Raw genomic sequence first — 27,305 nt, 5'->3', positions numbered from 1 at the left:
CAAAATGAAATAAAAGGTGTCATTAAATGAAAAGCAAAAATCAGGTTTACTAAGGACAGCATTTATGTGGAATCCAAATGCCTATATTACATCAAATTTGCCTGTATAGACCATTGTAATGGATTCAGATTTGTGGTTACTGTATACTTTAAATCTGAGAGCCTCAAGGTTGCACTCAAATGTTCAATATGCAGTAAATCAAAATGAGTTAGGGAAAATCTTTCCGTAAGATCAACAATGCACTTCTGCATTACAATGTTCAGAAAGATTTAAAGGTTTTTACTCGGTGGATTGGCAGAACTGTTGAAATGCTAGCATCACTTTGTTTTTTTATTAAAAATCTCACCAATTTGCAAGCGCCTAATGTCTTTTTACATTTGAATGAGTGTGAGGACATGCAGACAGGCTCCTCCAACACCTTTGTTGATCAAGCCAGCCACCTTTTGGCACACTGCAAACTCCAAAGTGACACCCACGAGGGTCGAATCTGATTGGAGGAGAGGTGTGCCCCTCACTGATGTCACCATGACCCTGCAGGCACCTGGGGCTGGTTGTTCACTGGGTACCGACAACACCCTAGCTATCTTAGCCCAACCCAATGCTGGCAGCGTTCAGCCAGTTACACATTGCCCCTTGGAGGAATGCCAGTCACAGTCAGCTAGTGACCTGTCCCCAGCTCCTTCTTGTGACACCAAAAGCCACGGAGCTTAACTTAACATGAAGCATCTCAGCTGGAGGCAGCATTAACACTGCTTGTGAAATCCAGGGGGGGTCCTACCATATTGAAGATGCTTCTCCAAACATAAAATGCAGATGCCTGGATTATTCAGAAGAATTCACATTTAATTCACAATTTGGAATGTTTTAACCAATGTAAACAAGAATGCCCAAATAATATAGTGCTGTTTTTTTTATATTTTAAGGATGATATGAACCTTAAGACCTTAAATGGAATGCTTCATGTACAGTCAATAGAAGGCCACAGAATATTAGAACTTTAGGTCAGATTCCAGCAACTAACTCTTTGGAAGCCAGATAGCTATGTCAGTGTTTCAAACATTTACCAATGCATGACCATTTTTGGATTAAGGTATGTGTTCGTCAAAGTTTGGGTTTAAATGCACAAATCAAGGTTGCAGTCTACACTGCATCTCACGTAACCATGCTTTGCAAGGACATAATTCTGCATTCTGCATATATAACACATTCAGTTATATTATACATGCAATCATACATGTGAATACATGTTTTTCTTATGGTGTAGTAGCTGTGGGTAATACTTTGCAAAACAAAATGCTTTTTTTATTATCAGTGGCTAGCTAATAGAATAAATGATAGTGTTCTATTTGGGCTTATATTATTCCTTTTAATATAGTCCAAAAGGTACCGTATCGAAGATCTGTTTTTGCTTATAACAAAAGCTCTGCTTAAAGAGCCCATGTACTGTATATTTGAAGTACCTGTTAATCAGTATAAGCGATTACCTATAGATGTCTGTGCAACATATCTAAATGCACTTGTTTAACAGAATACCTCTGATATGTGGTCACTTTATCACTAAATATACATGTAAAGAATGTGAAGAAGGGTGTGCAAACACCCAGCCTTGTCAATTCCAAATAGTCACACACCTACAGTCATCTCTTCCTTCAAATGTAAAAGAAAATAGCGTGATGGGCTAATAATCAAATCCTGGCCAGGTGTGGTCAAGTAAAGCTATAAAACTAATTTCAGATTCAACCAACAAGTCTGGTTTTAAAATAAACTTGGGTTTCTGCAGATGCATGATGGAAACATAATACTTGGCAGGGACTACAGTCCTGGTGCAAAATTATAACATTATGCAGTGTGGATTTTTGCACCTCTATTAATGTCACACAAAAGCATTTTTCCTAGCTTCACTCTTCCTCTCACCATCTAGTCATTCATAGATTCCTCTTTATCCTACCCTTATGTGCAAATGTATCCCAATCAATTGCTCAGCTTGGCAGGAAATTCGCCTTCATTTATCTGCTCCTCAGAATAAAGGTACCATACACTTGGGCTCACCAAATCCAATGTGAGTCATTGCTGAAAGCAATGGCTTACTCTGGATGTGCATATACACCCGTTTCTGCAGCTCACAGTAAACACCATGCACTGGCTCAGTTCTCAACCAGTGCACGGCTCGTAGTGAGGGCGTTTGCCAAATGGAATTTGTAGCACAGACCCTGTTTGTTCACCATAAGCCAGCAAGAGAGCCAGCAAACCAAGATGCGACTTTCTGACTTCCACCTCACAAGGGGGAGAACATGTGATGTCTAAAAGAAACACAGACCAAAAAAATTGCAAATGAAAACAAATGCCATTTCATTTCACTCTACATGGAAAATAATCAGATTTTTCCAGAGCCTCTTGCCTTGTTTTAATAATAAGCAGTCAAACTGTCCCAAGAAAACCAGGGAACATCCCGCCTATATCTTGCCCTTGGGAATATGAGCAGATGTGACCTGTGTTACTGCAGAAATAGGCTTGTCTATGCCCCTATCTCCCTGCTTCCCCTCCTTGCCCTGTGCCCTCCACACCCTGTTTTAACTGTTACTGACATCAACAGCGTCATAGCTATGATCAGAACAGACAAGGCCGTATCCCACCGACCAAGAGTAAGAATGGATGTTTTTAAAATGACCACTGCCAGGCCTGCCTCTTATGCAAATTACAGCAATGTAAACACTAATTATTGCAAACATTGACTTGTTTTTCAATCTTTATCAGCTCTAGTTTAAAAAAAAAAATCTTCCATATAGAAAACTCCAACCAAATAAGCGTAGCATTTTGCATCCCTTAAATTCAACCTCTTTGGCACCTGTGCACATAGGGTTATAAACCTAGGGTCTGAAAGGTGTAGTGGACACAGGGCAGGAATTTACCCTCTATCCCATATCCAAATGGGTCCAGTCTTCACAACTCTAAGCTTCAGCACTAATTCAACCCCCATCCCCCCAAAAACATTTTGCTCTATTTATTAAAAGCATACATTGCTAACTCTAAATCCCTTTTAATCCTTAACATGTTCCTGAATAATTCCTATTTAGCAATCATTCCACTCTTAGACTGACATGGCTAGAAGTTAAAATCACATTAGTGCCTGTAGTGACAACTCAGTTCAAGTAGGGGCTACTACTTGTCAGCCAACTCCCAGTACAACATGTCCTATGCCATACATACAGACACATGCATATGTGTGTGTATGCAGGTATGTATATATGTATGTGTTTATAGTCCTAAAACTGCTTTCTACATCCTGCAGTACAAGCTAATGAAATTACTGACTTATTTAAGTCATCTACATATTGTATATCTAAGATTATTGTAATATTATTTTCCTATCAAAGGGATAACCACATTTATATTGTAATACAGCTGATATATTAATAAGTCTACCTAATAATTGATACTAACTGGAAGACACCCTTTTGTCAATATTGGAAGATGAAATTTTAAAACCAAATAGGAAGGACAAATCAAAGGAAAAAAAATAATGAATGCATAAACTGTCAGCCCTTTCTGGGAGCAAACTTGGAAAAAAAGACCCTGTTCTAAAATGTATTTTTTGTTTTAGAAAATTTGGCAGCGTAAGAAAATGGTGTATACATTCCCATCACTGAACTGGCCTTGTGTTAAATTATAGAATTAGATGGTAATAACAGAAAGAGATGGTTACTGCTACCATCGGTCTGTGTCTGGAGTTAGCGTGAAAGTAAAAATGGAAGAAAAAAAAAACCAAGATGCAATTTCTCCTTAAAAAAGCAGCTTTTACAAAAACACTAAAGAATGCATAAAGTGACCCTTGCACTTTTTTTTTTGTTCTTGCAAACAGACTCGGTGCTCTGATGTAGACACTCCAGCACCAATGTAAGACTTGAGTAGTTGCATACAATGTTTGACTCCAGATCTGAAAGACAAAGGGGAAAAGCAATTTAAAGAAACAAATAAGGGATTAGAGCCCAAAGCAAATGGGAGTAGAGAACCTCCATCCAGCTCTCCAGACCAATGGATAGAGGCTCACCTGCTGAAGTCACCTAGGCACACATGGTTATTACATCCTCTACTATGGTACTTAACCCAGGGTTGTAAGAGCAAGCCAAGCTGTGCAAATGGATATCAGCATTTGCTTGTATTGTGTGATGTCTGACCTTATTCAACAACATAAACTCTTACTTAACTCTTACATACAAGCTTACTTAGTGCGGCAAACCTTGGACCATCATCATCATCACAGCTGGACCATTTTTGTCTCGTAAAAGGCTAACAAAGACAGGTGTGCATCTGCGGATTATGAGCTAGCGTGTATTCTCGGAGCTTGGAGCGAACGGCTTGTGTCGCAAGACCTGAACTGTCGAGACAGACCACAGGGACCGAGTCAAGCTGAAGGCTGAAGGAATAACTCACATGAATTGGCCAGCGCGTTTACCAGTGAGGAGGCACATAGCTGTACCCAGGTGTTCCTTGAGGCCTGTATGTTGGCACGGATACTGGATGTGCGCCGATGGGCGTGTGCTGTGGAGTGGTCAGCAAGGTCCCTGGAGCGCAGAAGAAAGGCAGGTCAGTACAGGAGCATAACAGCCCTTACGGCTCTGCTGCTGAAAACCCAACACCGCTAAAAGAAGAATCTAAAAAAATGACACCCTTAGAAAAATGCCCCTTTTAATCTGCCATGTAAAGCCCCAAAACTTTTGCAGGCTGGAAGTAAAACTAGCGAATTTAAAAGCATGCTTTCGATATATGTGAACGATGGCCAGCAGCCATGTCACCCTGCAACTCACAACTGGCAGCCCACTGAAGCTCAGCAGGTGTGAGCCTGGACAGTACCTGAATGGGAGACCTCCTGGGAAAAACTAAGGTTGCTGCTAGAAGAGGTGTTAGTGGGGCCAGTAGGCGGCGCTCACCCTGCAGTCTGTGTGGGTCCTGATGCCCCAGTATAGCGACGGGGACACTATACCGTAGAAAGGCACCGTCCTTCGGATGAGAAGTAAATAAAACCGAGGTCCTGACTCTGTGGTCATTAAGAAATCCCAGGGAGTTTCTCGAAAACAGTAGGGGTGTAACCCTGGCGTCCTGGCCAAATTTCCCATTTGCCCTTACCAATCTTGGCCTCACAATAATCCCCATTTATGAGCTGGCTTCATCACTCTGCTCTCCTCCCCACTGATAGCTGATGTGTGGGGAGCGTTCTGGTGCACTATGGCTGCCGTCGCGTCATCCAGGTGGGGCTGCACACCGGTGGTGGTGGAGGGGAGTCCCCATTACCTGTAAAGCGCTTTGAGTGGACTGTCCAGAAAGTGTAAGCTATCATTATTATTATTATGTGCAGCACTTAAAATCAGCTTTTTTGAAGTTGAGGACAGGTTGGACAAAGCACATGCATGGGAATGGAGGAGTTTATCTACGGCCCTTCAGCGGCCTCTCAGACAGCAGGGGCTCACCTGCAGACATCGCCATGGTGGTCCCTGCCACCATGCCCATGGCCACGCCGTTGGCCCGGGGCGCCGGCACAGGGGCTGGGTAGATGGCAGAGGGAATACTGTTGGGCTGCACCACCGTGGTGTGGTGGATGACGTGAGGCTGGGCTGCATATACAGGCTGTGTGTAATACGCACCCTGAGAGAGCCAGAGAGAGGAGACAGTGTCAGTGACACACGGGGGGAGACCGTGAGAGAGCTTGGGGAAAACACAAGGAGGGAAAGTGAGAAAATGAAAGAGAGAGAGGCTACAATAAAGTGGGTGAAACCCACAAGCACAAAGTCATTTGCTCCAAAAGAAAACAGTCTCTCTCTCTCTCCATCCTGGTTAACAGCAAAAAATGATCTACAGCACGAAACAGACGGGTCACGTCGACTATCTTAATAACGAAGAACTTTTACATGAAAAGAAAGCAATCGCCATGTTGCAAAGATGGTCAACTGACCTTGCGCAAAATGGATATCCTAACATTAGGTTCCTACCACAGGCATTTCTTTAATTCACTTTTCTTTATTGAGCAAGCTGATGGACTATGGGAGTACAGATGACACATACCTGAGCATAGAGATTTTGCTGTGGATAGGCACTTCTTATGGGGTACATGGCTGTCTGGTAGGGGTTTGGAGATGGGGAGTAGGGTGGTGGGGCCCCATTAGTCTGGGTTGGGGGGACCTTGTAGGGGGTTCCTGCAGTGTATCCTGAGAAGAAGACAAAGAAAAATACAATTTCAAGCCGGACGCAGCACAAGCCACAAACCCTCTTTCAACATGGGTAACGCTGAACTGCCTGCATGAAACCCCATCTCCCCCACAGCCTTGCACAACAATGCCGGCAGTGTCCGATTTAGTTTAATCGGCATGAGTTGCCTTGAATTACCGTGACATTTAAGACAGAGGAAACTCAATACTACCGAAAGCACAGTAACACGTCTGTAATAAAACAAAAAACTGTAGCTATGCAAGGTGAGGTCAATAGACAACAAATACTTTAGACCGAGCACTGTAAGGTCTTTTTAATCTCTTGGAAGTTTAAGCCGAATACACTGCCAGGGAGGTCTAAGCCTTTGTTAGTACACTCTACTCATGCTGGTGAACACCTGCTTATTCATTGATGGCAAAATCAATATTTTATCACCTGGTTACTGGAAATGTCCCTGGAAGTTACGTTTACAATATATTTATCTTCAGTCTCCATTTCTTTTCAGAATTGCGTAAGGATAAACATAAAAATCTCATATCAAATGTAACTGCTATATTTCGGTTTAAACAACAATGGAGTACTTTGTCCACACATCCTTTCACAGCGTTCCTTCAAACATGCCTCAATACTTCCCTCTTGTGGCAGAATACGGTCAGTACAAAATCTTTTATTACTCGTCATATTGGCTGGAAGGCCATCATTTTCCAAGAACGCCTAACATCAATACAGCTGCAGAAACCTCTTTTCAGTCCTTCTTTCAGCCATGTCTGAACTGAACATACAGGAAACAGAAGGCTGCAGCTGACGAGCTGTAAGAATTTTAATCTCACAGAGTTCCAGAAGGACTGTCCCTTTTTGTGAAAGTTTGGTCTTATCTGCTGCGTTGATCAAATGTGTGAGGGGGACATATTGAAAATGTGAGATCCAACTACTTCAGAGGCAATAAAACACACTGTGTGGAACAGTACTGCCATGTTTTACTCCCAAATTTGCTTTTCTGTTTCCATTCGGCTTCGGAGCAACTTTGGGAAAGCCGGGAAAAGGAGGTTACAAACCTCCTTTTTAAAGTAAAAAAAAAATCTAAAAAGTTGTTTGCAAATAAACAAAACTAATAAACACCCCCCCCCCCCCCCCCAAGAAAAGGCCTTGAAACATATCTGTCGATTCTGGAAGAAAAACCTAGTAAATGTGAGAGATCCATCATTCCCATTTTGTTTAAGCCTTCGCTATTCTTTCAGATATCAAACAAACAGCCTCAGAACCAAAAATAATTAGTCTTGCAAACAGCACCGTGTTTCAAGCCAAGCAGCTCAAATGTTGAAAACAAGCCTCAGTGACGAGGCTTCATTAAGAAAGTGAAAAGCAGTCCAGCCCCGCTGGGGTAATCTTTCTGCACTAGGGCCTCGTTTCCGTGTCTCCGTTTTAAAAAAAATAACTGCCTCAGCATTGATCTCCACTTCACACCTCAGCACCTCAGACTGACAGCAGGGGCTGCAAGAGGCTCCCGTGAAGTCCAGAAACCCTGCAAGGTATTTCCAGAAAGCTCCACTCGTCCCAAATCCTCATCCTAGCCCTTCAAACACACTCTCACAGTGACTGATGCTCAGAAAGTGACGCACTCATCTGTTCGCTTTGTTGTGAAACACTGGTGATCACACCAGTGTCCTCAGAGATGAAGGAGGAGGAAGTATTTATTGACCAGGAGGCCATTTCCTCAGATTCTTAGCATTATTTTTTTTATTGAATAATACTTGGATCGAAACAAAGAGCTGCTAGTGTTATAGTATCGAGCCTAGTATTACAACGTAGCTGCAGAACTCCTTTTTGGACATTTTTAGGTGCCTCAGCTGAATTTATTTACTCAGATGTGGTGGAAGAAAGCTCAGCTTGAGATTTCCAGTGTGCTGTGAGCTGGTGAGATACAGTTAAAGCAGAACTTCTCTGGCTGTGAGCCTTAATAACACCTTTTCTTTTACTTGTCACATTCTTTGGGACTTTGCGCACTTGGGATGAGGGGACAGTTAAGCAACTAAGGCACTTTAGCATAACTCTTATTAAAATACCGTGCTTACAAAATGAAAGGAAAAAGGCTCTTTATTCACTTAGTCGATATCTCTGGAAAGCAAATTGTAAAGAATTGTAATAAAGACAGACATTAAAATGACTGAAGGGACAGCATGTTAGTCCAATAAAAATATTAACATACAAAAAAAGGATTTGTACAAAATAACATCTGTGACTTAAGTGCACAGATTAACTATTTGCTGATGTGGATAAGAAACTGTTTTCAAATAATACTTGGTATTTAATAGCATTCTGTACCGCTTATATAAGTTATTTTCGCCTAAGGAAGTCCTGGACTGTGTTGGTTGCTTTAAGAAAGGACTTATTTTACTGAACTATCGAGGTGTGAAAGGCAATTCATTTCAAAGTACTTACAGAATAAGAGTCAAACACTGAAGGCCTGGAGAAAAGTACAATGTTATGTGTCTTCATAGTATTTTATGCCAGATTAAACTGAACTCACTTCAAAGGTCCACAATTCACAGAGCCAATTAGAAAAAAGTGAACAAGTCAAAATTGTAATTTATTTTAAAAAATTAAAAACCAATTTGACATTTTAGACCAGTTAGTATAATTGCCTTACACAACTAAGCAAGACTGATCTTTGCAAATAAATATATATTGAGAAAAATGCATTCCACATACAAACGCAATTAGTCAGGAAAATATAGAAAGGGAACAGGGATATTAGAAGTATCTGAATAGAAATATCTGAAGTCTAAAGATTTTGTAATTTTTTCAATCTTTCCAAAGCTAACTTGGTATATCTCCCTGGCTGATACTAAACTTCAATTTAAAACGCCATCTTCAATATGTAATAACTGGAAATGTGGTTCATGAACAAAAAGCAAGGAAATTCAGATATTGCCATTCCTAACAGCTGCATGTCAGGGTAAAACAGAAAATGGTTATAAATATAGTTACGAAACTTTTTATAATCTTAAATTTTAGATTGTTGTCAGGAACATGAGCATTCTTGCAAATCAGTGGAACTATGGGAATAATTGTAAATTTTAAAAGGCAAAGAATACAGACCGCTATGGAAGCCCGTTTCCGCCAGGGAGTAAAAAAAACACGCTATGGTATCTCAGAATGGCGACTTAGCAACTCAGAATTGCGACTTGGCAAGACTCAGGTTTGAGCCAGTGCAGCGAGGCACGAACTAGGGTGGGAGCGGCGAGGGCACAAGCCCTAGAACCCGAATCCGTTACAATAACAAAAGGACAGACAACAAAATATGGCTATTTCGAAGTCACAAATGTGAGATTGTTTTTACTCCCTGGTGGAAACGGGCTTCCATAGACCACAGAACAGAATGAGAGAGCAACAGTAATTTTCATGAAGAGTGATGTTCAGTTTTTAATCAGTATCCCAACCTATAACTCACTGGGTTATTATTACTCATTATTTTTTTTAAGTTTGAGGTGCACAAGGCAACAGCTATTAATCTCATTTTTGATACATAACTGCAAGCAGAAAGACTGGAATGATAAATCACTGCAGCCTTGAGCCCCCTGCTATCCAAAAGTGCAAGTATTACCACTAATTAAATCCATGAAACACAGGCTTACGTTTTACTTTAATGCAACATGTTTACAAAAAAGCAATCAATGATAAAACACATTATGTGCACTTGAAATGTGACCTGGAAAATGTTATCATCCTGAATTATTTTTAAATTTGAAATAAGAGTTTCAGTTAACCTCAAAAGTATGGGGAGCCCATTTCATCATCAGTGTCAACCAACAGTCTGATACAGCATATGGCCAGAAATGTGACATCTGGCAGAAATGTAAAAACTATTCAAGGAAATATTGTGGACCAAAAGCGCCGGCCAAGAATGTAGTTATCAGAACAGAGTTTTACAAATTATCATTGAGTGAATGAATGTCAAGTACAAGAGAGGGAGGTTTATTTTGTAACTATATATTCTTACACAGAGACGCAAGATGCACACATATACACATTCACACAGGTTTAAAGCTTGGAAGCAATAAATAATGTCCAGAGGATTGAGAATTCAGAGGGATCTAGCTTAAAAACACTGTTGTCTAAATGTAAAATGAGTGCCGAGGTAGTCACAGGCTGAGAAAGCAGTCAGTCCTGTGTAAAAGAGAGCTGCTTCAGAAAAGACCGGGAAAAAAGCATATCATTCAAAACACAGATCATGGACTTCAACAATTCTAATTTTTGCACTTAGATTTCAACCACTTTTTGAACCTGTGATCCCCAAACCTGATGACTGGGTCCAATTAATTCACAGGTATTTGTATTTGTGAAGTGGAGAGGATTTTCCATCCTGGGAAGGTTTAATTAGTCACAGGAGTTTTGTATGTAAGAAAGAACTACATTTTCCGTATCCCTCCACACGCTCTGTTCATTTGTTTCTTGTCTCCAAGATTAGAACCTCTTAAGTATATATATATACACACACACAAAATTATCATTTACAGTCTCTCACACACGTGTACACAAAGCCAAGATTACCGAGCTTTCCTCTGGTGTAAAATCTGCAACATTACTAAGTGGCAAAAATATGACCACAAATAAGCAACCCAATGACAATTTAAAGCCTAGATTATCAAGGACCTTTCATCAAAGTGCACTTTACTCGTTACTTTTAGGTAAGGGGGGGGTGGGAAAGCATCAAGTAAACTGCAAGCAAGAAACTCAAAGCTCACGCCTCCTTCCCCTCTAGAATAATAAAAAACTAGATGTCATTTTTAAGTGTAGTTTTGATACACACTTCAGTTCAAAATCCTTGATAAAGCCAGCTCACAGGGGCTAATTAGGAGGTTTGGATCTATGGAGTTAAGAAGGGGTTGGGGGGGGAACAAAATGCAAACTTTGCACTGGAGTGAAAGCCAAGCAAGTCCCCAGCCTACAATGCCCTGCTGTGCTTGGAACTTTAGCAAATGGGGTTAAAATTCCGTATAAAAGGAGAATATTTACTGAATGCAGCAGAAGAGGCTTGGTAAGTTCTGTTCTCAGTCCCTGGGTCCACTGCGAGGTCATAGGAACCCTCAGTGGTACTGGAGCTTGAGGTCTGGGGCCAGCCCTGCTTCACCACCAGCACTGCTTAAGCAGAGACAACAGAAGAAGGGTGTTACACACAGCAAACACTCCCCCCATTTCCCGCAGGCCTGTCCGCCCCGCTGCGCCTACCGCTATGGGCTCTGGGCTGTTTTTGTCGTGGGTGGTGTGTGGTGGTGGTGGTGTTGTTGTTCGGAAGGGGCAGGGAGAAAAGGGGCAGGAAAAAACGAGACCACTCAAGTCTGGGGGGGACAACGAGCCGCAGCCCAGACCCCCCCCTCAAAAATAGCATAAAGATCTTTTTCTGCGTGGGAGGAAAGAGCCCTTGAAGATATGGCTGACCTTCAGTCTGACACACACCCCCCTGCTAAGGCAATCTGCAGATAACCTATAGAGAGGTAAAGCCGCAGGGGAACTGCAGGAGGAGCTCAAGGTGCCTGCTAGCCCCCTCTGTACCGCAGACCCGACGAGATCGATCATCGCGCCCGCCCCCTCCGCCCACTCAGTGACCGATTCCACGCAGAAGGATGATGCTCACGCCGGGCACGGGCTCAGCTCGCACACAGTCCCAGTCTCGGGCACGTTCCCAACAGCGCAAAACAAGCTGAGCACAATGCACACCGCAGTGGCACTCATCATTGCTGGTGACGCAGTGATTACGCTCCGCAGTGTCCCTCGTTCGGTTAAGTTTTACAGAAGAACAAAAAAAAACGCTTTGTTTAAAGGAAATCTGTCAGTATTTATAGGAAATACCTCCCTCCTTATGTTTATATGTAGGGTACATATTGTAAACGGCACCAGAAAATAAAGACTATGAATATGCCGCATTAGGCTCATCTCCCGATACATGTTTCAGGTCAGATTTAAGGATCAATAAAGACATCTATAAAGAATTTCAGATTCAATTGAAAGGGGCCTCAGGAAAAAAAACAAGCAGTATTTTTTACAATAAAGAGTTAAATCTGCAGCTGCATTAAGTGAATAGTTGTTAAATGTCTGTACAGCCACCAGAGGGCACCTGGTGTGCATTCCTACTACACCTGCCCACAGAGGCAATGTGCCTGTTGTCTTCATGTGAGGCTCCAGGGGTTTAAACCCTACTCTCTCAAAAGCAAGCACAGCATTCAGTACAAGCGCCTTTGTAAAACAGACACCTGCAAAGATGTACACACACCTTCATATTTCTCTAATTGTGAGAACCTTGCAATGACGGGCATCCTATTTTAACACTGTACTTGCAAAAAAAACTGACATATGGTGAAAACAGAGCCAAAACAAATAGTTTGGCCATATTAAGATTTTAAAGAAGACACTGTGTAACAAAAATTTTACGAGGATATCGCTATTGCTCTTTGTAATGCCCATTTCTCAGGAGACAGTCTTTGTGAGGATGTTTTCTCTAATTTGGTCCTCAGAGTCACACTTAAATGTACGCATTTTGGAATCGCTACAACTAACACAACTCTTTCTCACACACCCTGGGATGTTACAGCATACCGAAATATGCTGAAGTCTCTGAAGGAGGACCTTTATTAATTATTTATTATTTTCTATGCTAGGAACAGTATCATACAGAACCTACTGTATATGCTTTGAGGTCACTATTGTGCACAGCACAGAAGCACATAAAAATTTCATTTCCAGCCTGAACTAACAACTTCACACAAAACATACAGTAATGAGATCTGCACTCTGAAACAATAGTAGCTTAGCAAAAATAAAATCCTTTGAAATTGAGTGTTTTAGGTAATCATACTGGACTCCCATGATGCACACAAATAATCAATGTTCCTTCTTCTGAGCAAGAGTAAATTATGCATAAAAGGCAATTTTGAATCAAGGAAAGAATCTTAAGCAGCAGCAGTATTCTTATCTTCAAATTCATAAATGAAATACTTTCCTGAATGTTTTTTTCATTTTCTTAAAAATGCAAAATAGGTCTGCTTGGCTCAATGAAACAATTGTGAACCAAGGTGTTGATCCTCAGCTGATACGAGTCACTTCCTCTTAAATTATTATGATTAGCTTACAACTTACTGATGTGGATCTACTTTAATTAAAACCAATAAACACTGTCCAACACAGATAAAACAAGGGCAATACCCTCTCAAAATGAATATTCTGCAAATTCATGCAATTTCAAAAAAGGCAGAGGCAGATGGGAGAAATTAAGTTAATGATAACGCCACTGGTCTTTTGTGCTTAAAACCTTCGTCTTGAGAGGTACATTACTAAATGTAGATATGTCAGTGCAGCATTTTCTTCCCGCTGTATCCACATTAACATTAAGGACAAACAGCACTGTCTGTCCAAGCTTAAGAGATCCTTAAAGCAAACACTTTCCTGGTGCAGCTACAGCAATAAGAAATGCAGTCAAATTACTTTGCTTTAGTGAGTTACACAGAGCACAATTGGCAATTTCAAACTCAGTAAATCGAATCAGTTGATGAAATGTTTTTATTTCTCTCAGGCATTTATTGCAGGTTGTGTGCTCCTCGGGTGAGGGAAATCTGAAAATCCTTCATCTCTGTTGATCACAAACTAATATCTTTCCAGGCTTAATACAACAATGACTTTGAATAAAGGGTAGTGTAGATGTCACATGAGGAAGAAAAGGACAGAACTGATCATTTTATCCTTCTCCATAAAAGGAGGCATCCACCACATTTTAAGATGACCATAATTTCCGAGAATATAAGCTTTTGGACAAGAGTATGATCACCACTATGAATTAACGCACAACAATCAGTTACATGCAGACTGCCTCCTCGTTCACGTCATTGCTGCGAACAGTAATCCAGTTCTCACCGAAGTTTTCAATATATTGGCTCGGAAATCCATCTTCTGAGAGGTCAGGAGAAAGGATGAGTCCATATGGTCCCACTGCACTTATCTCTTTCTATTTTTCTACAGTCTCACCAAGAGAACTGGTTGAACTGGGAACAAACGCCACTAAGCATTAATTCCCCTTGAAACTTCCACCCCTCGCACCCAGACTAATTCAGAGCAGTTAACTTGCATGTCCCTGGGAGGTGAAAAAAACCGAAGTCCAAGCAAAAGCCAAGACAAACTCGGGGAGAACATGTAAATTCTGTTCAGACAGGAGATCCAGACCGGAATGGAACTCTGAGACTTTGAGCTGTGAGGCAGCAATGCTGCTGTTCTGGCATACACGGTACTTGGTTAAAGGAGAAAAACATGTTGGCCTGTATCCAGGTCTGTGCTGTCTGCGATCGAACCCGCGAATTTGGTATTAATAACAAGAATAGGAAATGGGGACTCCCCTTCACCACCACCAATGTGCAGCTCCACCTGGATGATGCGACGGCAGCCATAGTGCGCCAGAACGCTCACCACACATCAGCTCTCAGTGGGGAGGAGAACAGAGTGATGAAGCCAGTTTATAGATGAGGATTATTAGGAGGCCATGACCTGTAAGGGCCAATGGGAAATTTGGCCAGGACACCGGGGTTACACCCCTACTCTTTTCGAGAAATGCCCTGGGATTTCAAATGACCACAGAGAGACAGGACCTTGGTTTTACGTCTCATCTGAAGGACTGTGTCTTTTTACAGTATAGTGTCCCTGTCACTATACTGGGGCATTAGGACCCACACAGACCGCAGAGTGAGCGCCCCCAGCTGGCCCCACTAACACCTCTTCCAGCAGCAACCTTAGTTTTTCCCAGGAGGTCTCCCATCCAGGTACTGACCAGGCTCACATCTGCTGAGCTTCAGTAGGCTGTCTGTTGCGAGATGCAGGATGATATGGCAGCTGGTATTGCTATCACCACGCTCGGATCAATTCAACTAACTGGCCCTCTCTTATTCCCTACATGTAACTTGGAAAAGATGGATATTCCCCAGCCAAGGCAGTGTTTTAACACTACGGGATGAATGAATACAAATGTATTTTTTTTCACTTACAGTTTTAAGTGAGTAGAACTACCTGTATAAAGCACATACATTTCAAAAGTTTCAGTAAGCGTACCTAACCCAATTAATCAATGTCACAAATCTTAATTTTCTTTCTACCTGAGCTCTTAATTGCCACAAAATTAGCTATTACATTAACTGAAACCATTTTAATGCATCTGTAAGACCAAATGGAGTTTTACTGCCAAGCCTTGAGTAACGAGTTACATTAGGCTTTCTGTAACGTATCCCATTAGCAGGCCCAGTGCTTGAGGGTGGTCACAGTCCTTCGGCTTTCACAGCTACTTTTCAATTAAAAATGAATTAGAGCCTTAAAAGCAGGAAATTTCACTTCAAACTCCATTAAGTAATTAAGATTACAGATAAAATACCTAGTCCATGAAGGTATTTTAATATAAACCCTCAAGATGATATCTCTCTCCCTTTTACAGAGACACTATTCCTAAATTTGTAAAGACTGACCCATAAAACACCTGTCACATCAGCAGATTACAGCAAGTAGACAGGTATGTCGATTTTATTTCACATCCTCATGTTGTATAACAAATTAGCATGAAAACTCAATTTTCTCTCATCTTGATTATCTCAAGCTACACCTCAGGAATTGTTTCAAGATTGTTTCAACTCTAGAGATGCTAGTAACGCTCGGAATTACTTTCTTTGCTGAATTTTCTTCCAGGTTAATCCAGGAAAACTCATCCTTTGACTAACAAAGTAACCATTACATAAAGGTGTCTGTATTAAAGGCCCTTAAAGCAGATGAAATGAGTTGCTTCTCTGAAAAAAATTGTGGAAAAAGCCTTCAAGGCATTAATGTTTGAATAGGTGTATGAAAGATTACTGGTACAAACTGGAAACGTGGTTTGGTAAAAATACTTGTCTAATGAAACAATGCCTTGAAAATGGATAAGTAATTTAAACCTGTCATCCAGATTTTGATGAAAGCTGTGAAAAACACAACATGTGTACTAGAACCAGGTCATAACAAAACAGAGACGCACAGATTTTCAAAGTTAAAAGACTCAAACACTTGAATTACATTTTTTTTTAAATGTTGTGAAACAATTTCAGTTACAGTTACAAATAGTTGTTTTTCAATATGAAAAATATGAACAGTAGAAATCGGCTATACCATAACTGCTGCATGTGTAGTATACATCATGCCACAAATTATCAGAATACCAGTGCAATTCATCATGCCCTGTTACACGTTTTCTGGTTGGATGCTGAAGTATTCTGGGGATGTTTTTTAACAACAATTTTCATAGAATGTATCACCGTGGCTTGATTAAAAAATATTAGTGATTATGTAACAACCTTAGCTTGATAGTTCCCCAACAATTTAGGACATCTACTCATCTTTTAGTTTCCAACAGCTTTGAACAAAGAAAGAATGACGTTTATCTTTGAGCCCCGTAAGAAGATGAATTACTTCACTGTTCTATTTTCTTTCTGCTTTGAACTGAGCAATTAGTCAAACAACCCCAAAACACTTCTGCATTATCGTTGGACACCACTGCAGTGCTTTTCTGCTGTAAAAACAAAAAAAAGGTAAAACCCTTGAAAGTTCTGTACATAAAATTAATCTAGTGCACTTTTACAAAACTACAGAACAGGTACAGTTAACACAGGAGAACAGAGATGGAAAAGACTCGGAAAGCACTGCAGGCTTTACACAAGATGATCAAGACAATAAATGCCTAAACCTGACATAAGCCTTGGGCCTTGGAGGAAGGCTTTAAGGGAAGTGTTGGCACTGTATAACATATGCATTGTTGCTACTGGTCTTACCTGGGGGGTATCCTGGGCTTCCAGTCTGGTAGAGATTGGGTGTATAAGTGGGAGCTGTGGTAGGGTATCCTCCTGGATAGCCTGAGGACACAAGAAACTGTTTTCAGAACATGGCCTTATGGAACAATCAAAGCTCTGCAGAGAATATGAAAGAGCAACATTTTAGAGCTTCGGAATAATCTCATCCCATATTATTTTGATTTGCGGATGCCCGAGGGCGTTGCGTCCTCCAGCAGAGATTACCCAGCAACCAGATTACTCCAATTTGTCCCACAAAGAAGAGCCTACACTTCCAGTTCGTGCACGGAAAACCAGCATGTGAAAAAGTCCCCACCCATCTCTGCGCACAATCCACTTTTTATACCATCTCAAGCTCCTAGAGATCAGTAACATAGCCAGGGGGCCCAGTGACTATAGGGACACACGTGGTGAAGTGAGCCGCTGGTCACAAGCTTATATAGACAGAAGAAGAAAGGAGGACATGACCGATGCTGGTGATATCAGCCTGGCATGAGTGAAATATAGAAAAAAACTTAACAAATGAATGTGGCTCTCTCACACAATATTTTAAACGTGCCTTTGTTTAAAAATAAATACCCGTAAAAAGTCCCGCTGCGTGTTACTTCAATGTATCTTCAAGGCACTCCGATACACAGCACTCGGCATACAATTTGATAGAGAAACATCACTACTGTGCTTCACAAGTTTCCTCACTCAACTACAAAGCAGCACCCGAAGGTCAGCATTAGAATCTGTAAACTACCCTCCTCAGGCATATCTGCAAACCGAAACACTGACCTTCATTTGCTGTTCAGGGAATGAATCACACTACAGTATGAGCAGTGTTTTACTGTATTGATTTTATGGTTTTGCTTTTTACAGAAAAACTTGAGTTTGCATTTGTACTCAAAACGCCAAAATATGGTGTCATTCCACAAGTCCTCTCTTGAAAGAACATGAAAGAATACTAATCTTACTTCTGACAAAAGCAAGAAGACCAAAGATGCTTCAGACAAGGCTAAAAATGGACTCATTAGAAGTAATTCCCAACATGAACGATGTGAGTTATAGTGAAAAGTGTTTTACATTAGGTAGTTAAGGCTTTTAAAACAGGAAAAAAAAACAATCAAAAAAGTTTGATGCACAGAAAAATGTGATTCAGAAGATTTTAAAACCACATAATTCTATTGTTATATGCAAATTAAAACCCAAGCAGGACTGAAGAGCTAAAGGGCTTATTCTCATTCTTGCCTTTAGTGCTAATGGAGTAAAGTCTATCTACTAGCTTTGTATTATATTTCTTTCTTCATCTCCCCATTAATCCACCCAAATAGCGCTTCATTTCACCAACCGTTAACAGGGCAGCCTTCCTTTATCTGTTAGTGTGTGAAATTTCTCATTTCAGCTTCGCTCTGCAGCAGCTCCTTCAAGAATCCTAGAATCTGAATATGACTCACTCCAGAAGTACAGGAATATGGGCACACATGACTTCTACCATTGACGGATCTCATTTCGCCAGCTTGCAGGAACTTAATCAATATGACATTGTGGTGGTAGACCCACTCAAGAGAGCACACCCTCTGTGTCTCACTGGAGGCCAATCAACTTTATACAACTCAGAAAATTAAGATGAATTTAAAAAAAAGAAGCTTTTTGTAGAGAAACCCAGCTTCCTCGAGAAACAAACAAATATAATCATTATTTCCTTCCAGACTGCTGTTATTACACTGTGAGATATTGTAAAAAAATGAATGGAATGGTGTTAACCTTTAAAGAGTTTTCACTCATCTCTGTCACAAATGATTTCCTCTTGGAGCATCCTTGGCATCTTATAATTGGTTCCTTGCTACATAATAACAGTGGCTACTGACAAAAAAGCAACATACATGCTTAAGACATGAATCTGGTAGAAGCTGTGTCACAGCTGCAAGTTAAGATGTTTTAAATAGAAAACTGAGGAAGGTCATCACAAATCAGTTCTGATGCTCCTTTTTTCCCCCCACCAGTTTCTGAAGGGACAAATTTAGCTGTTCTGAAGCCAAGTAGTAGCACTCTCTCTCCCTGAGCAATTAAAATAAAATCTGTTCCTCTTCCCTGAAGCTCTCCAGAGGACAAAAGCCAGCTCGAGGTTATCACAATAAGAACCTTTCTTCACGACTGCGGAAAAGGTATTTCAGACTGCCTCGACATTCATCACCTCAGTCTTGGGAATATCATACTTCCCACTGACAGCTCACCACCCCATCTAAAGAAAGTGACACTCCACACGTGAAACATATAGAACAATAGCTTCCTTTTCCAACGGCTCACTGCAGCACGTACAAAGTATTCAAACACGCACAGAAACATTTTCTCTCTCTTCTTTGCAAGCTAACCTTTTCAGCCCTAGTAAAAGAATGTAATCTGGCTGAGAACAGCTACAAAGTGTCTTACAGCTCTAACTGTTCTTGGGGCCTAACAGCAGCCCTCTCACTGCAGCAAGACTAATTTCATTTTCAGCACAGAGGACTATAGACTGGCACAATACTGACAGGACATTTCCAGAAAATGGTTATTCAACTGTTGAGTGGGAATGGATGGATGGACAAACCAACATCTACCTTATGGCAATCTAAGAAAAGGCAGCAGAATTGAGCCAAATGTGATTTGAGCAGCCCCCCCCCCGTGCTTGTAGATAAGTGCACAGTCCTTCCTGCAGACTGTTGTTGGCCAGGGAAAGAGCACTGTCCCTGCTGGTCTAACAGGCAACACACTGCTGGCACCTGCCAGGCAGGTGCATCTCTTCAAACGCATACTGTGACAGCCCAGCTCAACAGAGCATCTCAACTAACCCAAACCAACCATACGAAGACTGGCACTGTTGCTCTTTATACACAGACACTTTTTTTTTTGCATCAAGATCAGTGGTCTGGCGATCAGAACCCACAATGCAGGTGGTGTAATGTCAGGCCAAACGTATGACCATCGGCTACCTCCCTTCAAGTCACTCTGGCACTTTCACGCCTTCAAAGAGCCTAATCCTTAAAAATTTAAGATGATGCCGTATGTTCCGTTGGATGATAACCCAAAATATCTACCAGCACCTCAGAGGGTCTGAGCAGAAAAATGGTCAGAGAAATGATTCTGAAAGTTTTATTGAAAAAAAAGAAAAAAATAACTGCCTTATGGGACCATGTATAATTACAGCACAGTACATAACCACGGTGGTAATTAATAAACATCTAACACAACATGAGGAGCTGCTCATTGCCAGTCATTTACAAAAACGGAATAAAGGCAAATCCCCTGCATTTTCAAAGGCAGGAAAAGTGTGCTTAAAATACTAGTTCCACGGACGCCTGACAAGCCAGAGTCTAAGTAGTAACTTAATTTGGTTTACAATATTATGGACAATAAACCTTCAGAACTCAAGTAACTGCAGTATTCTTCCATTGATCTGTAATTGTCTGATGAACATATAAATTATGTCAATCATAATGTCCAAAGGCGTTTAATGGTGTTGACATCAGTCTATAGCTACATAAAATATAAATCACAGGGAATTAGCAGAAATAACTGAAATGTAGCCCTTGTTAAATTCTTCAGAGTTGGAAAACAAACAATGAGCACTCTGTAATAAAAAACAGTGGTATTAAACAGGCTTGCATATGAACTTTTATGCTTCAGTTTTCTTCAAAAGGTTTTAAGCAATTCTGTAAGGCACCCTTGATAAGATTTAAGCAACTGTTTAAGTGAGACAACAAATGCTTTACTGTCTTGGCCATAATATTTACAGTTGCTCTATACACTGTCATTACAATCAAATATATGAACACCCAGAATTAAGAGCAGACACAACCCATATAAATCTGTAGACTTTTTTTTTACCGTACTGCATTCAGCGCATTGGGAAAACAAGGCATTCATTTCAGGTAGCCAATTTCAACTGGTCACACGTCAATAATTCACCATATAGTAACCACTACAAATGAAGTGATAATAGGGGAAAAACAAACAAATGGAAAACCAATCCTAGAACTTAAAAGTTGTGATGGATGAAGCACTTCTTGATCCTGATGAAGCAAAAACAAAATCAAGCCTGAACACATTTTTAGGGCTAAAAGTTTTTGCCGTTTATTTTCCAGTAACACTTTTAAAACAATTGTTACTGTTCCAGCAATCTCCACATCCTAATTAAGAGGAAAGGACTCCACAATATCCGTGCTGTAGATAATTTTTAGAAATAATTTAAAATATGAAACACTATTTAAAGACACTTGCAAGAAATGGTTTTGGCACATTACAAAGTCCAAGTGTACATCACAAGCTGTTCTTCTGTCCCAGATGGCAGATAGACTCCTAAGCAAACAGGGAGCAAACTGACTGAACATAGGCCAGATGGAGTCCTCCCAGGGCTGGGCTAACTCCCCTCCACCACTCAGTATAGGGAATTAGTTTCTTCATTTACTTAGTTAACAAAGAAAGCAATCAGGGATTTCATGAAACTGGCCTGGGGGCAAACCCAGTTTATTAAAACAGAGGACCACCATCTCACTAGACACTGCTCTAGAATCTACTGAGTAGCCCTAGAACAGAGTTGAACATTTGACATGAGAATTCTTTACAGAATACCATTCACCCGTTTTTATCTGTGTTCTCTTTATGTCTGCACCACAGAGGCTGTTATCTACAAAACACACTTCAATAGACAAAGAAATACAGGACACAACACCTAAAGCATTTGCCACTAGGCTAACGTTCTTTTAGGAACAAGTAATAGGTTTATTCCATGCTGAAAAGAGAAGAAAGAAAACACAACGTTTTGGCCGTGGAAACTTCTTCGGCTGTGAGCTGTATTTATATTATGAAAACACCAATTGAAAAGCTGACATCTCTTCAGACTGTATTGCAAAATCACACACATGGACATTTTACTTAGAGGGATCTAAGTAAAATTGCAAAGATTACTGAATTAAAGGAGTGTAAAAGACCACTTCACACATATCCTTCTCAATGAATTCCCTTCAATCGATAGTGGAAATCTTAAGACATGCACAAACGTGCCACTAATCTTATGAGAATTTTCCTTATATTTGTTAAGTGATAATCATCCCAAAGCACTTTACACAGAGATGGTGACCCACTTAATCCACTACTAACGTGCATCAGACACACGAGAGAAGGATGGCAGCCATTATGCACCGACACCATCAGTACAGCAGACGTCAGGTCCCTTTTTTATTACATTAAAGGAGAAAATAAGGCAGATCTCAGTGGAAAAAAGCCCATTAAATATTTAGCCCATTGTGACACTATGGCTAACTCCTTGACCCAAAACATCCTGAAACAAGAACTTTTCCCCCTTGAACTCTGCATAAATCACTTTTATATAGTCAATATGCTCACACATGTACACAGCTGCAGTATGGACAGATTCCCCAAATGCAACATCAGTTATGGTGTATGTGCAGGTACAAGAAAGGGGACACACTTGAATGCAACGTCAAAGTTGCATGTGTCTTATTCTCTCTAAGCAGTGTCATTTCCTCGTAAATGTTCCTTTCAAACCAAAGACTTTGTTTTTCTCTGCTGTCATCATGACATGTTGAACACCACCCTGCCCTGTGCAAAAATTCACCAGCACCTATTCTTTCTCTGCAATTCCGCTGCGATCGGTAACTCAGTACTTTTTCTTAAGCAAGTTTATCGCAACCTGCAAGCACACAGAAGCCATTAAGGAGTCTATTCATTCAATACTTTGTTCATCCATTATTCAGACACACTTAATGTGGGTTTGAACTTGGTCATGCAGACTGGCACATGGCCTTCCTAGCCATCAAACAGCTAACCACAAATCAATTTGAGTTCTGCTTCCAAATAATGCTTCTTTTATTATGCATTTTTTAAAGTCTCTATGCAATTACCATTACAAACCATGAAGATGCTATTCAAGGTGACCACAGTGGTTTGAATTAAAGACATTCGAAAACAACTGTCCTTTTTTAGAGCTAACTATAATCGGTGAGTACTGAAGGTGATTTCACAGATGTGGATTGTAAATGCAAACAACTCTCCCTTTCTCAGGTTCACTAATAAAATTTTAATGAAGAGTGCCTTTAAGAGCTGTATGATAGCACGGTTGATCACCATCGGGGGCAGGGGGAAAATTCTCATCAGCTGGTAGTTAAAAATTGCAGATGTTTCCTAAACAGTGTAGACAAAAGATTGCTAGTTAAACAATTCTAACTGAATTTCTTAAGAGAATGAAACAAACTTCTTTGTTATTTTAGGGATGCTTGACAATTGTAATAGCATTCTTAGAAAAAGCATTCCATCACCAAGTCAATGACTATCTCAGTGCATCTTAATTTACACTAAACAGTGTTACGTGCATAAAGATTTAAAATATGCATTAAAAACATTAGGCAGAAAATGTCTATAATTTATTCTGAAACAAGAGCTGTCATTTATGGAAAATGTCATAACAGGAGTATGCATTCCAAGCTGTTTATGTGATTTTTTTTTAAAGTAACCCTCACAGATGTTTCATTTCATAGTTGTGCTGTATCCATCTTCATTAAAATACATTTAACATGAATTACCCATATGGGATGTATATCTTGATTTTCATACTTTTTAACGTGATTGCCAAACTAATTAGTGAGGAACTACATCAGTATCCACAACCAAGATAAACTGCCAATTTTGTTTGCTAATTAGCTTGTGTTTAACAAGCGAGAGAGAAAACAAATGTGGTTTAAGTAAACTACTGCAGCACTGAAGAGACAACTTCACAGTACAGTTATACAATTGAGAAGAATAATACTGTTGGAGAGGAGGACGCAAGCAGAAGGGCAGAAGTCAGAAGTGTGAAAAAGTGATTAAATTAGTTAAAACAAGAAAGCCTAATAGATGCATATAATATTTGAAAAAACTGAAAATACAAGACGCTTACTGTAAGAACACTACACTTGATACACGTTACTCCTGGTTCTTGCCAGCTGAAATATGTAAATGTTTTGTCTAGGATCAGTCAACAATTTCTTACTCAATTTTTGGCATTACTCCCAATGTACTCTTCAAAGGTATGGGGACAATAAAAATTAAACGTTTATTCTTAGGCCTTTCCTTTAAAAAATGCCCAATTTCATTTCGATAATAGATGCAATGTAAAAAAAAAAAGATTTTTATGAAATTATTCTTGGCAAAACGTCAATCGTTGCGACTTTCAATGTCCGTGACGGCAACTTTTCTTCTGTAACAGAAAGGTTTTGCTGCAGCAAGTTTCTTGCACCCTGACAATACATTTACAAATTAAAAATGGGTTGAAAGGAACAACTGTGCTTTTTGTCTTAAGAAAATGGAAAGCCGAACCCTAGATCGTGAAGTGGCTGGTCATTCAGAAGAACAGACCCTCAACATCCACACCCAACACTGAGTATGCTGGCTTTTGTAATTTTCATACGTAGAGCACATCTCAATACAGCTAATCATTCCCTTGCCTAGACTGATGAGTCTTCGTTTGCAATTAAATTTAGTGGGTGTGAAATTTCATTAGGGCATTCAACATGAAAAAAATTATAATGAAGTTGTACCACACTGCCAAATAAAACTCAAACATTGTAATTTTAACTGTCACTTACAGCAATTCCCATTTGCAAGAACTTATAAATAATTACATGAGTACCTCAATATCCGCGGCTCAGGATTGTTTTGTGTATCAATGCAGCTACTTAATCGTGGTAAGGTAGTCTGATTAGTATTTGAAGGCATAGATGACATTATATATAACATGGGAGATAAAACTAATTTGAGAAACCATCATGAATAAAAAAAAAAGTCTGATCAACTGCTTCAAGAAGCACAAACGTGCACACCTGTAGTGTGTGTGGTGTGGTTTCTCAGCGCAGTGACACTCCTCAGCCAAGTTAATAGCCGCTGTCTTGGCCTGTGGTTAGCTAGAAACAGGTGCTGTACAACGGCAGAGAGGCACCTCAGGGCTGTCCACAGGCACTTCATCCTCCGTGTGTACACTACAAACTAGGACTCTTAACACTAACCCACAACCACTTTTATTGCACTATTCTTTTCGGAAATCAACATTTGGCTCAGACAGACCTCTTCCTGACCACCATTCTGCTAACAACTATAAAGCAGCACTAATGCATCAAAACAGGCAATGCAGTTTGGGGGGGGGGGGGTAGGGAATGAGGGCTTATGGGTAAATAGAGGAGGTAAAAGATTGGCCAGTTCTGCGACACAGCCAGTGACTGAAGCACTGATTACTATTCAGAAACTGTTCTGATGAGCGGGGACACCCTCCACATGAGCTGCTGAGGGGTGACTTGCAAGCACTGGCACTCCATTAACAGCACGGTGAGGCTGAAACTGCTCTCTCCCTAGGTGAGGGAGGACAGAGGGAACAGCGAGACTCGTTTAGGAAGATGAGCTCCTAATATGACAGAAAATCTCAGAAAACTGGAGCAGTGAGTGCCAGTACTCCCACCGGAGTGGTTACTCCCACCTGCTATGCTAAGTTCCAGATAAAAAGGCTGTCACCATTTTCTCTTCATTTCGAACTGCACCACAATACCATCTGTGTATCCCAGTTCTTTATTAGAATCTCCAAGGGATTTCTGTTTTTTATGAATGCCAGTCTACATGTAAAACAGCAGGGCACTGTGCACAAAAAGGACTCTAAGGTGTGAGTGAGAGACGCAACTGAAGAAGGGCTGTGTAGCACAGTGCAACACGTTAAAAGCATCCTTTTCGGGACCTGATAGTAACCGTGCAAACCACCAGTGCACTCTTCATCCAGTCTTTAGACTGTATACCCAATAACGTTCCTTTGGAGGCCTAAATTGCATAGGCCATCTCTGCAGCACAGGCTACTGTACTGTCCCTCTGTTAGTGGAGCAACACATGAGAAAATGGATTCTAGGGTGAAAAGTAGACAGGGATGAGCACAAGGTTCACTCAAAGGGTACGGCCTTCAGGAAAAGCAGTACTTACTCCCTTGGGATGGGCAGAGGATGCATGGGCTGGAAAAGCATGCTTCAGGAGATTCCACAGCCCGAGTTGGAGCTAAAAAACATGCAGCCAAGCTTGGCACAGCTGTTCTGGAAGACACCGATGTGCTGCATATGCTACACAGCCAGACCTCGGAGAAAATAACATCACACACCTGGCATTAACCTAGGTGTGACCTTTGCTTCACAAGTACATTGAGACTGGTGGTCATGGCAAATAACGTACATCATGGGTGGAATGTACTCATTAACTAGTTTTACAACAATAATAAAATCAGGGGCTCTCCCTTACCATGTAGGTGCACACAGACACTTTTATTCCAGCCCAAGGAAGGAATCTGAATAATCACTACTGGCTACAAAGACTCACTGAAACAAAGACTTTTGAAACAAAGGGATTTCTAAGGCAATTCAGGCAGATCTGAATAAGACTCCCTTCTTCCATAAATATGAAAAATTATAAAAGCCATTTATTGTGCCACATTAAACCTTCCCTGCACACTACTCCCACGCATTTTCAGAAAATGCAGTACCCACACATTAATTAAGGTCTTTTTTTACTTATTGCACAGCACAGACGAGGAATGCATGTCTAATAATGGACAAAAACAAGAAAAGTTACAAGAGAGTAGAGTCTATTGTCATCTACCGGATTCACCTGAAAGCCCTGTCATTTCGTCTCTGTGAGTTAATCTAAATCTAAGGCAGTCTGTTCTCCACACACCCACAAGTTTGTGTATATACTCTGACCTCACAGATCCTTTTATAAAAAGGTTCCAGAAACATATTCTTCAAATACAAAGGCTTAAACCTTGAGGTCGACATAGCCGTATTTTGTTTAGTTAAATTATAAGGCACTCAAGTAATTCACGACAGTTTGCTGACTGTGCTACACAAGGCACAATCACAATGTACTTTTGCATTTCTGCCCTTCCCTCTGTAACCAAAACCAGGGCAAGTCAGTTCTGGTGGGATGCAATTGAGACAGTCCACATCAGCGCTTGGTTGTGGCTTGCGTTGGTGGCAGCGCCGTCATTATCGCTGGCCGACGAGGAACTGTTCTCGCATCGTCAGTCAGGAAGAGATTCCACTTTGAGGCTGTAGCCTTAAGGACTCCCACAGACATGGGCTGCCAAACCGTGTTGTTGTGTTGGCTCAGTGTGGCGTTGACGTGGTGCGTGACAGGCTCGCCATGGCAAGAGAGGCCGGGCCACGACACTGCGCGGTTCCGTCTACTTGCCCCCGTCCACTAATGCTAACCCTCTGAGAGGTC

At 40.8% G+C, this 27,305-nt stretch overlaps 1 protein-coding gene across 6 annotated transcripts in view; it reads right to left on the bottom strand.

Annotated features, from left to right (window-relative positions):
- Positions 1-27,305, bottom strand: part of fam168a (family with sequence similarity 168 member A) — a 62,997-nt gene continuing 35,692 nt past the window's right edge. For 4 of the 6 annotated variants that reach the window (XM_015341550.2, XM_006627802.3, XM_015341551.2 and 1 more), the window contains 6 exons: positions 17,025-17,105; positions 11,218-11,343; positions 6,058-6,200; positions 5,466-5,640; positions 4,432-4,562; positions 1-3,934 (listed from right to left, as the gene is read on the bottom strand). In XM_015341550.2, the coding sequence (XP_015197036.1) occupies positions 4,450-4,562; positions 5,466-5,640; positions 6,058-6,200; positions 11,218-11,343; positions 17,025-17,105 (638 nt within the window). In that variant the 3' untranslated portion in view covers positions 1-3,934; positions 4,432-4,449. The remainder of the gene's footprint in view (positions 3,935-4,431; positions 4,563-5,465; positions 5,641-6,057; positions 6,201-11,217; positions 11,344-17,024; positions 17,106-27,305) is intronic. The other 2 variants (XM_015341549.2, XM_006627804.3) reach the window with 2 other exon arrangements.

Source organism: Lepisosteus oculatus, chromosome 5, assembly GCF_040954835.1.
Source record: "Lepisosteus oculatus isolate fLepOcu1 chromosome 5, fLepOcu1.hap2, whole genome shotgun sequence".
NCBI classification, from domain to species: domain Eukaryota; kingdom Metazoa; phylum Chordata; class Actinopteri; order Semionotiformes; family Lepisosteidae; genus Lepisosteus; species Lepisosteus oculatus.
This window is presented reverse-complemented; position numbering and strand designations above follow the sequence as displayed.